General features: G+C 35.2%; 1 protein-coding gene across 1 annotated transcript in view; it reads right to left on the bottom strand.

Moving 5' to 3' along the window:
• Positions 1-16215, bottom strand: part of LOC106478619 (transcriptional repressor NF-X1-like) — a 96026-nt gene that overhangs the window by 66793 nt on the left and 13018 nt on the right. The window contains exon 2 of the mRNA XM_022382245.1: positions 5233-6842. Coding sequence (XP_022237953.1) covers positions 5233-6842 — 1610 coding nt within the window. The remainder of the gene's footprint in view (positions 1-5232; positions 6843-16215) is intronic.

Raw genomic sequence — 16215 nt, 5'->3', positions numbered from 1 at the left:
AGGGACATGGAAATTAAACTAGATCAGTGAAAGAGTTGCAAATGAAGGTCAACAGACAAATCTCAATATTTAGAGTCCCTAGGTAGACAACATAATGGTAATCAGAGGGAGGCAAAAACCAGAAACACATAAAACTGTCCAGTGATGTAAATAATGGAAGATGAATGTGTTAGAAGTCCACATCCAAATCTATAAGATCTCAAACCAAAGATCAGCATTAAAAGAAGACAGGAGTGGCTGTAGTAAGCCTAGTCTGATGGGAGGTCATTAAAAAGACACTGGTCAGACTCATCCAAAAAGGAGCAAGCCAAACAGATAAGCTGATGAACTCAACCAGTTAAAGTGGAAAGGGATAAGTCCCTAGGGAAAGAGGTAAGTCATGGGAAAAATAAGCGATGATGACGTCCAAACAGGATAGCAAAGGACAGTCTTAACTGGAAATAAAAGATGATCAGTAACAGAAGGATCAGATAATGAGGAAATAAAAGAGAGAAAAACAACTGATTACAATCCCAGGCAGTCCAGTTTTTGGAAGAAAGGAATGATCAGAAAGTAAAGCAACAGGTCTTTATGACAGAGAGAACAGGAGAAGGTGAAGATATGAATGTCAGAATGAAGATGATCACAAGTAGAAGGAGAAATCAGTTGAAAGTAAGAGAATATTAATGAGCAAGATAGAAAAGGTGTGGATAAGGTGTTGACATTTTTAAACCAAATGAAGGGCAAAAACAGAAGACTGTTAAATTTGAGTTTATCATTACAAGAGTATGATTTGAAGATAATCCATGTCAAAGGGGTTGATAACATTTGTGCTGATGCACTCTCACATACTATGTAATTTTATGATCACAAGATTATTTGTATTAATTGTGCTGTGTACTGTCATGATTATTGAAGTTTTGTAATCCTTTGAGTAATGTATTGTTGCCAATGTATATACATAATATCTTAGTTATAAACTGTCTAATACCAATTTTTAATTCTATAAGGAGGGAGTTGACGGATTTATTATTATATATTTATTTTAATATCAACATTTGTTAGATTAAATTTATATTTAGAAACATACGTAGCTTATGCTGTTAAATATGTATTGCAAAACTCCCTCCTATTCTCCAAAGTTGTAGAAGATTATATAGAGTAAGAATCAACAATATATGTGTGTATGTAAATGCTTGTGTTAGATTCAGTACTGTTACTTGAAACTGAAATTTCGAGAAACTCTCCACACGACCATAAATATAACCAACACGACGTGCCAAAAAAAAAAAAAAAGAGTATCTATTATTGGTTTGCTATAAGTTTCAGAAGCTATAAATGTGATTGTTTTAACACTTATCAATCGGAAAACTTCAGATATTTGACCAGGAGCATTTACAAACTTTGAACATTACATATCAGTTAACATCTGGATTCTCATTGGACATTAGTATTTATATAAAAACATTATATAACTTCATGGTGGAAAACTCGGCATGTGTGGCTGGTGAATAATGAAGAACAAAGCTAGCTAGCTCCCTATTAATTGAATTATACCAATGTCAAATCATAATGAACTTACTCATAGTGAACCCTCGATAAGATATTCAAGAAGTTCCAGACTAGAAAGAAGACTCTATATTGCTTGTAAGTTTGTGAAACTTTTGTTTATAAGTCATTCTTTGTAATAACTGTTATTGTAAGTTGTGTTGTTGTGTGTATATTAAAATGTATTTGTGTTAAAAAAAATTGTATGTATCAATCTTGTTAGCAAATATCATAAATTGACTATATATCAGCTTTTACTTAACTGCTAAATCCAAAATACAATTTGAGTATTAAATTTAAAGTATCATTAAGCTCGGTTTCAGACCATTTGACATTGTAATACGTAACAACATACTAAACACACTGGTAGGAGACAGAAACCCAAGGAGGAGGGAAATTCGGAAAAGGATCAGACCAAATGCAAACACCTCAGAACCCAAGGATCTGTGAGAAATTATCTCCAAACTTGGGCAAAGCAGTTGAAAACATTGTTGTACCTTGTCCTATGGAGTAAGAATGTGTGTATGTTTTAGAGCAATTGTGGAATCAAACCCCAAACTCTAGTGTTGGGAGTCCATGTACATGATGTTGTCCTGGCCCCCAACCCCTCCCACCAGAAGACATCTAGATCACCAGATGTCCCAAAACCAGTGCTCCAAGGACTGACAGCAAACATTTGGGAGGCCAGAACTGAACAGGGGGAGGAACAGGGACAAGGGGGTATGGGAGAAAAGAAAGGCCAACTGAAGTTAAGCAACAGGGCTGACCTAACCCTGGGCTACCAAGATTTGGGAATACCCCCCAAAACAATCACCTGGTATCAAACAAGTGTCATTCTCAAAAACCAAAGTAAGGGGGGTTTGATCCCCATCAAGGAACAAACTACACCACACTCTGCAAAACAAAAGGTGGAGGCCAGAACGACAACATATCCAAATTATGTGGGGGGGTCAAGGTATACATACCCCCAAACTTAATTGGTCACCAAAACTACAACTGGGACTCTTAATAGCTTGAGGGATTCAGGGAACACTAAAATTGACCCCACAGCTCGTTACAGAGAAGGGCAGAAATATAATGAAAATAAATAAGATTTAACAGGTCTACCAAAGGGAAATGAGGCCTGAACACTTTCCCAGAAATGACACGTGACTGGGAGACACAAGTAGGAGGAGGAACTAGGCAGCTGAAATCATCATCATTATGTACAGACAAAATAGTACAAAATATAAGAGATTAATCAGCAGGCACTACATGTCCTCCAGAACCCACTGAAGTGGAATCATGTGTAAAGAAGTCAGAGATCACACAGAAAGAGAGTAAAGAGCCTTCAATACCAAGATCTCCATGGCAAGATTCAATAAAATTCCTCCAAAAGTGTCAAAGATGCAGAAGATGAAAGGAAAGAAGACAGATGAGAAGATGAAGTAAGAAAAGCACGACAGCCCTGAAGAATGAACTTGCACAACCCAAGGGTAACCAATGAAGGGTTACTATAGATATGTAAGGGGAGAGAGGCATGCACTGAAAGTTCCAGAGCTAAGAATCTGATCCAAAGATGATTTACCTCCAAGTGTCTCGTTGTCCTGCACGGTGAGAAAGGAGAATGACAAGTAGAAGTGATAAGGCATGGAACAGGAGAGGGGTTGCCTCACAGGACTCCAAAGGTCAAGTAGCCAACAGAGGCATTAGTGGTCCAGTGAGTCTGGAAACCAGAGAATTGAAGGAAGATTGTTGGTGAGCAGCCCCAGTCTGAAAAGCCATGGTATTGGTAATACTCCCAATCAAAAAGTATCCAGACCAAGTAGACCCAACTAACAGAGAAACCAAGATAAAACCAACAGTAGGGAAAGAAATAGAAGACAAAGGGACAAACAAACAAGAAAAGGTGGCCCACAAAAGTAATCATAATTGTGATGAAGTGCCACAGTGAAGGGAGAAGACAAAGAAGTAAAGCTTAGATGAAGAGGAACAATTTGCTGTAAAGAAGGAGAAATACAAGTGCCCCAAGCATATAGAAGGAACATATGAGATTGGGATTAAAAAAAAGAGAGAGAAGGGTCATGACCTTAGGACATAGCAAATGAGTCACGAAGACCAGGAGACAAAAAAAAATGACCAACTTGAAGGTGAAACAGAAGGAGGACCACAAAGTAAATCCACCCAAAATTCATCATGAGTTATGAACATAGCAAACAGAAAAGGAGGAAGTACATGTTCTTCAACAGAAAGAAAAGGGCCAGAAGCAAAGGCTGGAGGTGCAAAAGCTGGTCAAAATCATCCACAGGCGAGGCAAGCTCCACATAAGGCAATGAAACAGAATGATGAGGGACCTCAACTGGAGAAGAAGTAGGCATATAATAACCAACCACCTGATGTACAATAGCAGTGGACATGTTGTCATGCAATGGTGTACAACAGCCATATAAGATCACGTTAATTGATGTCCACATTAATCATAGTACCACACCACAGGTTAAAATCCAAGTCCTGTCACATGCCAAGCATTTGCTCTATTAAAAGAAACAGATTAATACTGAACATCAACTTCATGAACAAATAATGTGCCTCCAGCTGCTGTTGACATAGTTGGTGAAAATCCCTTAAGATGAATGACTGGGCCTTTATTTTTTATATTTGCAATTAGGTAGATGGAGCAAAAGTGACACGAGGACAAAAGTAATGTAGCACTAAATAATAGCAGTAAATTAAATTGACTAGAAACTCAAAAAGAACAGAAAAAACATTTGATCACAGGCAGTGCTGAAGAAAGAATGAGCCTATGACAATATGCTAGTGTTCATGGTGATTACTGCACATGGTGGTTGTGTTACCCTCTTACCAGTGGAGGGCTACAGCATTATGATAGGACAGCTGAATATACATAGACATATATAGGGGTTAGAGTTTGGTCAAGGCTTGTCGCATGCACAAAAAATTCCACAGAAGTTATGTGTGAGATAATATTTCTTAAAGGTGCAGATCCTGTCCGTTTCTGAACCCTTCAATTTTTGCTCATAATTTCTATCAGTATCATCCAGTGTGGATGTTTCACGATGATATTAGAACTGGGCAATTAGTAGTATTTACTAATAAATTAAACAATGGCTGGATTAACCAATTACATTAGATTGACTAATAAGTACAGTGTTGCTCAAACCATGGTACATAGCAGCAAATAAAAGAAAAGTTAGTGGTGAGTACTGCCAGCCACTTGCCTTCAATCTACTTAGTAGTTGAAGGAAAAGAAACCATAAAAATAAGATTGGTGATGGATGAGCAGCTGTTGCCTCCCCTCTAGTCAACAGTGCAAGAATTGAGAAAAAAGAAAAGTTGGTGGCATGTGCTGCCAGATGGTTGTTTTTCCTGTTGTCAGCAGTTCAAGGAAGAAAGAAAGTTGGCAGTTGGTGATGTCAGACAGTTGTCTTCCAAATTAAACACAATAGCAATATCTTGACTACTTGGATTGTTGTAATAATCAAAATTAGTAATTTTGATTAATAATTTGTTGGAATAATCAAAAACACTAATTTTGATTAGTTGATTATTTTTGAGACAATTGATGTAATTGGAATTTCAATTAATCAACTACTTGGTATAACACCAATGAATATAATTGCTGCTCATAGGTAATCAATTAAATAGCCCAACACTACATGTTATTTCATTCTATAAATATAAATCTAATATTAAAACATGACTCACCCCGCTGTGTGGCATCATCTTCATTACAAACACTTTGTGAACCTTTTAGTCCTTTGGTCTTCAAGTACAACTTTCCCTTGTATTTCTTTCGATGATGGTTGCTTTGATATTCATGGTCATCATTTTTCTTTGAAGCATTTTCAGAGAGAATTTGTAAAGATTGGCTCATTTCACTGCTGCTAGTTTTTTTTCCAGTCCTTTGATTGTATGCATCATCTAAATGATGGGGACTTTTTTCTGACATCACTTTTCTTGAATGTTTTTCTGAAAAAAAGTTTTTATTTTTACCCCAGTTATCCCCAGTCCAAGCATCAGAAGTTTTCCATTTCTTGCTTCTCCAGTTTTTTCCACATTTTGTCTCATTTTCCATGCCCAAGTTTTTTCTAACATGCTCTATGTGATTATCGTAGGTTTTATATCTGGCTCTTTCAGAGCTATTTGCTACAGGATACCAATTTGTATTTCTGTTTTCCTCCCTTTTCTTTGAAGTATGATCATGTTCTCTGGTCCTGTGATTGTTTCCTCTTTTTACATCACTGTTGGTGATGTTTTCTTCCCTAGTCTCTAAATCAGAAATTTTTTTGTTCTTTCTTGTTTCTTTTTTAGGAAATACTTCAGATTGGCTAAGACCTTTAGTTTGATACTGTTGAAAACTATCACTCTTCTGATTTATTTTTTCACAGTTATTACATTCATGAGTAATATTTCTTTCAATTAGTTCATTTGATGTTCTATCATTTTCTCTCCTATTTCTAACTGCAAGAAAAACCCCCTTTTTCTTGTTACTTTCATTTTTGCTTTCTCTCTCTGTATTTATACCTACATGTTTGTTTTTCATTCTATAACCTTTAGAAGATTCTTCTAGCTCTGCATTAGATTTAGAACTGCAATTATCACATTTTGCCTCCGCATGCATTGCTTCGGAAAACAATGACTCTGCAGATCTAGGCCCAATTTCAGATGATTCACTTTTTACACTTTGTTGTCGTTCTGATAACTCAGACATTTGTAACTCATTGTTATTATTGTTTGTACTTTGGCTGCTTAAGCTTCTATCGGAATTAATACTCCTATTGCTAGCACCTTCATTAGTTCTTTTACTGTCCCACTGTTGGTTTGTCTTTCTAATTTGATTTATTCTGCTGTTTTTTCTTACATAGTTTCTTCCACTGAACTGACCTGACTGGTTAATGTCATTTGACTGACATGTTCTGGGATCAAAAAAATGCTGAGTTCCACTTGCCTGAGTGGTCATACTAGCTTCTTCATACTGGTTGTTTGTGTACCATGGTGTATAAACATTAGGAACACTTACAAAACCTCCAGCAAACTGGTAATCTCTAACATATTGATATAAATTCACATCATAATAACTTGCATTAGAGTTGCATGTGGCAACAGGGTTTTGTGTAAACCCTGAAAACTTGTCATAATTGTAACTCATGTTAACAAAAGATGTTGATGCTACTGGGTAAGAACCTGTCAACACGTAGTTTTCTGTTGATAATAAAACATTATGAGCCAATCTGATGTTTTCACCAGCTTCCTGAATTCTGGAATAAGGTCCTTGGAAATGTTGCAGATTCTCTCCTGAATACATTATTGATGACCTAGATAAATTTTAAAAACAATTAATATGCATTATAATGCCTTTCATTTTGATTACTGTAGATATTTTAAGTTTGTAGTACATCATACATGCTATTAAAAAAAAAGACAAAAATTATTATAATAATCCTAAATTCTTTTATTTCTTACCTAAAATTCAGTTATTTTAAATAAAGTACAGATATTTACTCATGTCATCTTTTGAATATACAAGTTTTAAGAAATACATATCATATAACCACTGAAGAGGATTAACCTTTAAATATTCTTTTGAAAGCAAGGTTTAGTAAATGTAGATTTTTATTTGTATTAGATCTTTAAGCAGTTTGGTGTGGACTAACTGCAAAACACAATGATAACAGTTAGTAAACACCAAACCACCTAAACACCAAGAAACTAACCAAAAAAAAAAACAATTTACAACTTCTGTGAATGTGCATTATATAATTCAGTACTGAAAAAAATATACCAACAAAATATAAAACTTAAGGAGCATATTAGACATACAAGACTCAGTAATACTTATCTTTCTGTAAAGCTCAACATGCCAGAGAAGACTATACAGTAAAATATAATACAAACATAACAAAATACAAGTCACAAATGAGAAAAAAAAATAAAAGAAACCTATGTTTATCTAATTGATAATACATTGAGTCAACTTAGCAAAGAAATCTGCAAAACCTGAATACCCCAATAGTTGATCCACATTCTAATGGGAGAGGCCCCAGATGAGTGGATAGTAAACCAGACTTAGAAGCAAGAAGTCCCAGAATCAAATATGATCCACTACCTACACAGCAGACATCAGCAGATTACCAGCTGAAACTTCCATATAAAAACTAATCAGTAATTAGGATTTAGTTATAGAGAAACAAAAAAGGCTAATAATTAATAGCTAGACTTTGGTGATCGCAGAGGTTATTATGAGAATTTTTACCATTATAGAAGTCTAAGTGGCCTATGATTTCCATATCAACTCTTTTCACTTCCTTTAAAAATAGGACTAACACAAGCAACCCTCCAAGCCTCAAGCACCTTCCCACTGTCTACCAAAAATGAGAGGCTCACATGTCTGATTTTTGACCTTCTTTAATACCCTAAGGAAAATCTTAGGAGATCCTTGTACTTTATTTTAAACTCTCATTCTTTCTACTTACCATCAAGGGATTAATATCAGCATTATTTCAGGTCAATTCTAATTTCCCAGGGAATGCTAAGCATCAAAGCTATTGCCAATATGTTCTCTTGTGAAAACCGAAAAAACAAAAAACAATTAAAAGCTCAGCCATCTCACAGTCTTCAACAAAATCATTGCCACATTTAACTCTCTCAACATGGGCTTGGTCAATTTGACAGACCACATGACCTCTTTGTATTTGTTAAAAGTCTTTATAGATTTAATACTTTTAACTTTCAATACAGCAAGTATATCTTCACAAAATTTGACAGTCTTTCAGTTAATATTATAAGTTTTTTATAAAAAAAAATTATATTTTTAGCAAAGTATTTTTAATAAAATAAAGATTTGTCCATGAAAATATTGAGTATTTGTATTGAATAGTCCGTGTGCAAAGTAATTTTCATGTTAAAATTAAAAATACTTTTCCTCATCTCAAATTTCTTTTCCGTAATCTCTACAACCTCCTAAATGCATTTCAAATGTTTTTTTTCAGTAAAACTTTATGGTTTATCTTTAATTTTCTCTACCTTATCTCAAAACTGAATTGGTCAAAACCACCAAAAAATAAAAATAAAACAAATAGAAATTACTTTTTTTTTCCCTCTCTAGAATGACTTCAAATTGTAACATCGAACTACATTTGTTTATCCTAAGTAGATCTAAGTGTGTAACAGTATACATCTATATAATAATTACATTTTACTTTTTTTATTGCCCTTTAGACCATGTCTAACTACTACTCATGCCTTTATAAGTTTTAAATCACTCGGGAATGTCCAGCTCATGTTACGCTAACGAATTACATTACCCACAAGCTACTAAGAGCTGCTTGCGTGCCTCGTGAAACATTTTTATTATATTATTATTTTTATTTATTTTTCCTAATCTAATTTTAACTAACCTAAAAGGATCCCTATTTTTTACATTTTAGTTACTTTTATAATTATACATAAAGAATAAACATGAAAAACAAGAAATAAAATACTTAACCAATCTTTTTTCTTGCTGTCAGTTGTCAAAGAGTGTTAACCTTAATTTTTTACACTATAGATAGCAATGCACTTAATTTTTATCTAATTAAATAATGCACCAAAGAATATTGACTAATAACATGCAAAAATTAGACAAATTCTCTTACCTCTCAAAATTTTTTTGGCTTTCTAACTATGAGGCAAGAGTCATTACAAATTGATCCAACATAGTTGTTAACTTTCTCACAGGAACAATGTTGGTAATCTGAGTGAAATTGAAATTTAACTGTTGAGAACATAACGTTATACAATACATCATTTGATAGATGAAAATTTTGATTTTTATTGATTATACGTAATATATAATTAAACATAAGAGAGAACTATTAAGAAATTCTGAAAGAGAGGATGCTACAGGTAGGTTTGGTAGGAGGGCTCTGATTTTCTATTCGATAGCTCTGTAACAAAACAGAATTGAAGGCTACAAAAAACTATGGTTTGTCTGAACAATGATGATTTTATAATGAGTAATTTATGTTTAATTTTGTACTTTTTCGAAGGGTGGTGGATAAAATAGGGAAGATGACATGCTAAAAGAAAATGTGTCACATTGGTCACATGACGAGAAATTTAGGATTTTTAAAGTATTGCGTTGTAGAATGAAGAACTTAAAACTTATATACTATTAAAATATGGATTAGTAGCTAAGATTTTATGCTAGTCTAATTTGTATAACATAAAATTTTGAATGTAAGACACTAAAACCTTGTGTCATGTGCAGTAAAGGATACCCGGAGTGATAGGGTTAAGGGCCCAATCCACATTTACAAATTTTTCTTACCTTTAAATATCTAAAAAAAAATCTTGCTGTTGTTTGAGCATTATGAGCCAGAAAATTCTCATAAGCACTTTTGGATTTCCTAATTTTAATAAAATCTCCTAGCTTTCCTATAGTTCTGTACATTTTCTTAAACTTAGAGCATTCATTCCTGATTTTATTCTTTATGCATTTAATGAACCAATTAGGTTTGATCTTCCCTATTACCTTTTTCTTCTTAATGTCGCTTGTTTTTAGATGAAAAAACCCAAACAAAACATTTAGTAAATGAAATAGTCTCCATTCTAATCGATTTTGCTTTTCCATCTTACAATCAGGTTGTTAATGGCCTGATTAAAGAAATCACTTGGCTTTGAAGCAAAAAAAACTGTCGATGTCCTCGTTAACACCTTCCACATTTGCATACATTTCCCCATTAAAATGGTGTTGCAGCGAACAAAAAAAAGATGGTAATCTGATGGCCCCATATCTGGAGAATATGGCAGGTGGAGTAGAACTTCCCAACCCAACTCCATAATCTTGTGTTGCATCAAACGTGCCACATATGGACATGCATTGTTGTGGAAAAGAAGAACACCTTTCTGATTGATGAGTAAAGGGCGTTTCTGATAAAGGGCTTTATTTAAATGTTCCAGTTGCTGACTATAGGTCTCTGCATTGACAGTTCGCTGTGGATTGAGGAGTTATAAATGAATTACTCCTTTGATGTCCCACCAAATGCAAAGCATCACTTTCTGCAGATGGAGTCCAGGTTTTGGGATCGGAAGTGGTTTTTGTCTCAGTTTGAGCCATTGTTTTTGGCATTTAATATTCCTATAGAGAATCCATTTTTCATCACTGGTGACAATTCTGTCTAAAAATGGAAACGTTGATTATCAGAGAGTTCGTGAGGCAGCCAAACACCTTCTTTATGGAGTTTTCCAATATTCCTTAGATGTTTACGTATTGTCTTCAGAGCATCAATATCAGTTCCAACATGTCGGCCCCTGCCATCACAGTTTTTAAGGCTAAACTCACCTGAAGGAAATTTGCTGAACCATCGTTGACACTTACTAATGTTCAAAACATTTCCATTTCTTTGATATTCTTTGTGGGTACAAAGGCATTGTTTCCCTTCTTGTATTCAAACAGCATTACATGCTAAATGTATGTCTCATCATGTACCATCACTATAAGGGATTACAGTATACTAGACTTTACACATTATATAGGCTACACTGACGTGACGTTTATGTGGTTCGTTTAACTATTATATGTAATGTATGATTTTTTGGGGAGGTTAATGAAAGTGTTCCAAAATGCAACATTAATTTCTTGATGACCTAATACAAACAATTCACCTTTAAAGATTTTGAAACCAAAGTTTCATTTCTTTTTATCTCTACATGTAGCAAAACATTAAAACTAATTATGCAATGATCACTCTTCATCAAATGTTCCCTTACTTCAACTCTTGCAACCATATGCTCATTAGTAGATAACAATAAACCAAAAATGGTGCACTCCTGGTTGCATTTCTGACATTTGGCATAGCAAATTATTGTGAATCACTACACCAAATCTCTAATCTATATAACTTCATACAATCTCAATAAATACGTCTAAGATAAAAGCATTCTTACTAGTATATTGGCACCAGTATTCTTAATTCATATCAGTAACAACTATGATTCTATTACAATGTAAGCAGAAGGAGACACAAAAAGAAAGAGGCTGAGTCTGCCACACATATTAAGTGAGAGGGACCCTTAAATAAATGAGATATAGGATGGGGGGTTCAGACTGAATTGGAAAGCCAAACAAGCCATCCTATCTGACATAACTACTGAAGGAAGTCACATAATGGAAGGGGCAAGTACAGAGAGTAGCTGAACAATAGGCATTATGACTGTAATCTCCAAGTAAAAACCCACCAGACTCAATGAAAAAAGATGTGGTCAAAGTCAACTCATATAGAAGGATTGGGATCCAAATGTTTGACCACTGCAAACATAGTGAAGAAAGTGAAATGCAGGCAGAAAAATCTGGATGTGGAGAAAGTGTACGAGTCCTTTAACCATGTAATTACCACCAGGAATATACAAGAGAGTAAAAAAACTGTGCAATAGGAAGTGATAAAAGTCCAGCCAACAAAATCCCATCTTTGTGAGAATGAGAAAAAGATGGAAGTAAAACCCCAGGATGAGGTTGAGGAAATGTCCCATGGCATTTAAAACAGGTGAGGTGGAAAGAAGTACAGGAAAAATCCCTGAGGAGCTCAATAGGCTGTACCAAAATAAGTTCACAGTGCAAAAAAGTGGGAGAGTTGAGCTCTCACAAGACAGGAGTTAATCAGTGTCTCTATAAATAATTTGCACCTAAAACCTGTGGTGGCTAGTCTTCAAAGAGTAGGGACAGTGGACAGTAACAAGATGAGAAGCAACAGAAAAGGGGGCAATCCCAATAAGAAGTCCCTGGTCCCAAAGGCAAGAAACCAATATGAGCAGAGACTACTGCTGAACATTTGCATCAGTTCAAGATGCCAATGTTTAAGAAATGCTCTAAAAACACTACATTACAAAGAAGAGGTGCAAGACAGAGGCCCTGGATAGAAGATTGAGAGAGGCAAAAGTTAGAAAGTAAGGTAACCTTACAAAATACACCCAAGAATCAAAGATAACTGGTGCAAAATGGAAGATGAAAATTGAGAGCAAGTTAGAAAGCAGGTATGTTCAAGTTGCCAGCAGTAAAGCTGATATGATTGTAATGTAAAGCCTCCTAATGAAGGTGAAGCAAGAGAATGAACAAAGAAGTTGAGTAAGAGATAAAGATGAGTAGAAGGAGAGAAAAAAAATGGGAGGAAAAAAAAGAGGAGAACCCTAAGTTTAAAGAAAAGATTCAGGTGAAGGAGGCATATGCAACAAGTAAGCTTGAGATTCTCAAACATAACTGGAGAAAGAAAACAAAAGACACAAACCCATGGAATTCAACTAATGAAGGATGAAAGTGGGATTATTTGATTCACATAAGGAAGAGGAAATGAGAAGCAAAAGCAGGTGAAAAAACAACAGTGATGAAACACAAGATAGGAAAGACTCAGCTGATGTAACAGAAGTGAGAGGTTGGGATTCATGGGTCTAAGATCAAAATTGAAACAATCACGTGGTGCACAATAGCAGTAATATCACTGTCTCTCCAGTCATTATTATAGTATTGGATGACTCCTGTTAAGGAATGTTATAAACCTTGGGAGATCTAAGAAATGTGGAAAAATGAATATATAATCCAGTTAATCCCTGAAACAGAAGTTGTTGTGGTCTGTTTGTGCAGAAGACATTTTTTTTCTTTTTATTGCTATTAGTTAGAAAGAAAATGAGTGTGTTATGGTAATGGTGCATAGGCCTAATGATGACCTCGAAAAGTACTGGACAAGCCCATATGATGTATTAAACAATGGGAATTGGTAAATGGAAAAGTTGATTCAAAGAAAATCAAATAGAAGTAATAAAAATTAAAGTTCTATCTGACAGGTTTAAATTATTGCATCATTCTTTCAGATAATCAAGAAAATTAAAGAAAGAAAGACTACATAAATTGTAACAAAAAGTTAAAACAATAAATATAAAAATTCTAGTAAATGTTATGAAAAAAAGAAATGTCTGAAGGCAAGTAGTGCCAAAGAAAGTTGCTGGTGCTCATGGTGATTACTGCACATGGAGGATGTTTCACCCTCTAATTGGTAGAGGGTTATAGTCTGATGGTGATTATCATAAGCTGATACAATACACATTGAAACATGTAGAAGTGGTAGCTTGTGCAGGAATTTACACAGCAGTGCATGCAAGGTAATAACTCATTATGGTGCAGTGGTGAATAGTTTCTGAAGTAAACATTTTTTGCTGAAAAAACTTGGTACTCTTTCAGGAGGTCTAGCAGTTATGCAAATGAAATATGAAAAGTATTTATGTTCTTAGCATGAAAACCACCATTCACTCAGACTAAGTAAAGGCTTCATAAATTCACAGACACTTCAGTAAAAAAGCTTTATTAAAAAATCTGCTTATTTAATGTACAACAGACATGTAATGTTCATTAAAAGCTTACCAAATTTTGTGAAAATACACTTAGTAGTTTCTGAGGTATATTATGTGTAGTTTCACAGTCACATGGTGGTTACAAGGTCAGTCAAACTGACTCTGCTGATATGCATAGGGTTGTGAAGTCCTTTTCCAGCATGTAACTTACACCTACCCTGAACACTACCTCATGGGTCTAATTAGTCAACCTGTTTATATGAGCATATCCCTGATAATCTTTCATTTAAATCTTGGATATTGCTAAGTAATTAATTCCTTTATCAAGACTGAGGGAGCACCTCTGAAAGATTCACATTTCTATATCTATCCCTAAATCTCTGAGGAGTTACTTGTACTTTTCAAGCAGCTCTTCTGGTTTACAATATCTTGTATATGCACCACAAAAACAGAATGCTCTTTGGTAGCAGTAGGTAAACTGTCAACAAGCTCTATAATAACCAAAACTTCAGAACCTGGCAAGCAAATTTTAGTGTCAGTCATCATTCTATATTGCATGCAACAATATCACATGGAAATATGAGAGATTAAGTGGGAGCATCAAGACTAGCAGCGAGTGAAAAAACCTACAGATTGTTCAACCATTAAATCAAGATTAGGCTAAAAAGTAAAATGCACTGGAAGTGGGGAGGAGGTAAGTACCAAGTTTTTTCAGCAAAAAATGTTTACTTCAGAAACTATTCACCACTGCACCATATAACTTCAAATAGCACTATAGCTACACTATGTAAACCTCTTAGAATGCTTAGGGTCAGAAATATTATACTATTACACATTAGGCTATCTGGTACTGAAGTAGAGAGATGTTAACATTTATCAAAACTGAAAATGTATTTCTGATAGATACCTCTTTTCACATCTAGCTTTTCCAAATTCAATGCTTTCCTCTATATGCAAACGTTTTCACTTGCCACTAACCTTGATGTTCCCACCTAATCTCTCATATTTCCACGTGATGTTGTTGCATGGTTGCATGCAATCAAGCATGTTACAACCCTCCACCAGTAGCAGTGCAACACTGCCTCCAAGCACAACTGGTTCCCTCTATACTGATTGTTCAACCATCCCATCAAGATTAGGCTAAAAAGTAAAATGTGCTGGAAATGAGGAGGAGGTAAGTACTTATCAGAAATACATTTTCAGTGGTGGAAAATGCTAACTTCCAATATGATATGTAACCTCTATTCACATCTCGCTAAAATCCTACAATGATGTGGTGGAGGGACCAGTGCGAAATATTACCTAGATGAGCCCCTTTTGGGAAGTACCTTAATAGAACTCGTGGAGTGGGACAACCTATATCTTGGAACAGTATCGGGGTACATTCGTGGGAGACTGCACCTCGTCTGTATGATGGTACACTCATTGCCCAGTAGCGGAAGGGAAGTGTTGCAAAGATGGACAGAAGATAGAAGCTTAGTGGGTAGAGCACATCAGACCATACAAGGTGGGTTAACTCCCATTCAAAACTGGGCAGCACCAGGAATTTGGCTTTTGAGCTGCAGTAGAATGAGAGTCCTTACCACCTTCACCTCATGCCCAGTGAGGCAGAATGGGAAAGTAACATCTGCTGTGCAACTGATTAAGGACTGATGTTGACTGGTCTTGTGCCAATTCAATACCAGTTTACTGTGAACTAAACTTCCAGGTAAAAGTTGGATGAGGGAAACCTGGCCAGAGGGGTGAACTGTAGTACATGGACAGAACACCACCATCCTACTCTCTACTGAATGGAATTGGAGGAGGTATCCTGCATAGTCCACCCCAGCAGCTAGGAATTGGTGAGTGGGAAGAACTCCCATGCTCCACTAGAAAAAAAAAAGGAGGGATGAAAGTGCAGTTAAGAGTCCGGAGGAGCACATCTCCATAACACAGTGCAACAAGTGACCATGAAAACCCTATTTTTAAAAGTAGGCCAGCACTACGTTTTAACTCTTTCAGCACGGGTTTGGTCTCTGGGACTGACCTCATAACCATATTCTGCTTGTTATAGTTTTAAATTATTAAGTGAATGTTAATGAAATTGGGCAGATTATCAGTAAACATTACAATGCTTTCATTCGCAAAATATAATTTTTTTTATTATTAAGTCTAAAGGTTTGTAAAGCAATGTTTTTCTCATGCCTTTTTTTGTTTTCGAATGTTGTCTATCTATCATGCAAAGTAATATTCATTTTAAGATTAAAAATACTTTTATGCGTCAGAAACTTTTGAAATTTCACATGCGAAATCCTTTATAATGTCCAGATAGTTATCAGTGTTTGTTAAGAAAAAACTTTATATTTTATCTGTTATTTTCAGTAATTAATC

The sequence above is a fragment of the Limulus polyphemus genome, unplaced genomic scaffold, assembly GCF_000517525.1.
Source record: "Limulus polyphemus unplaced genomic scaffold, Limulus_polyphemus-2.1.2 Scaffold233, whole genome shotgun sequence".
NCBI lineage: Eukaryota > Metazoa > Arthropoda > Merostomata > Xiphosura > Limulidae > Limulus > Limulus polyphemus.
This window is presented reverse-complemented; position numbering and strand designations above follow the sequence as displayed.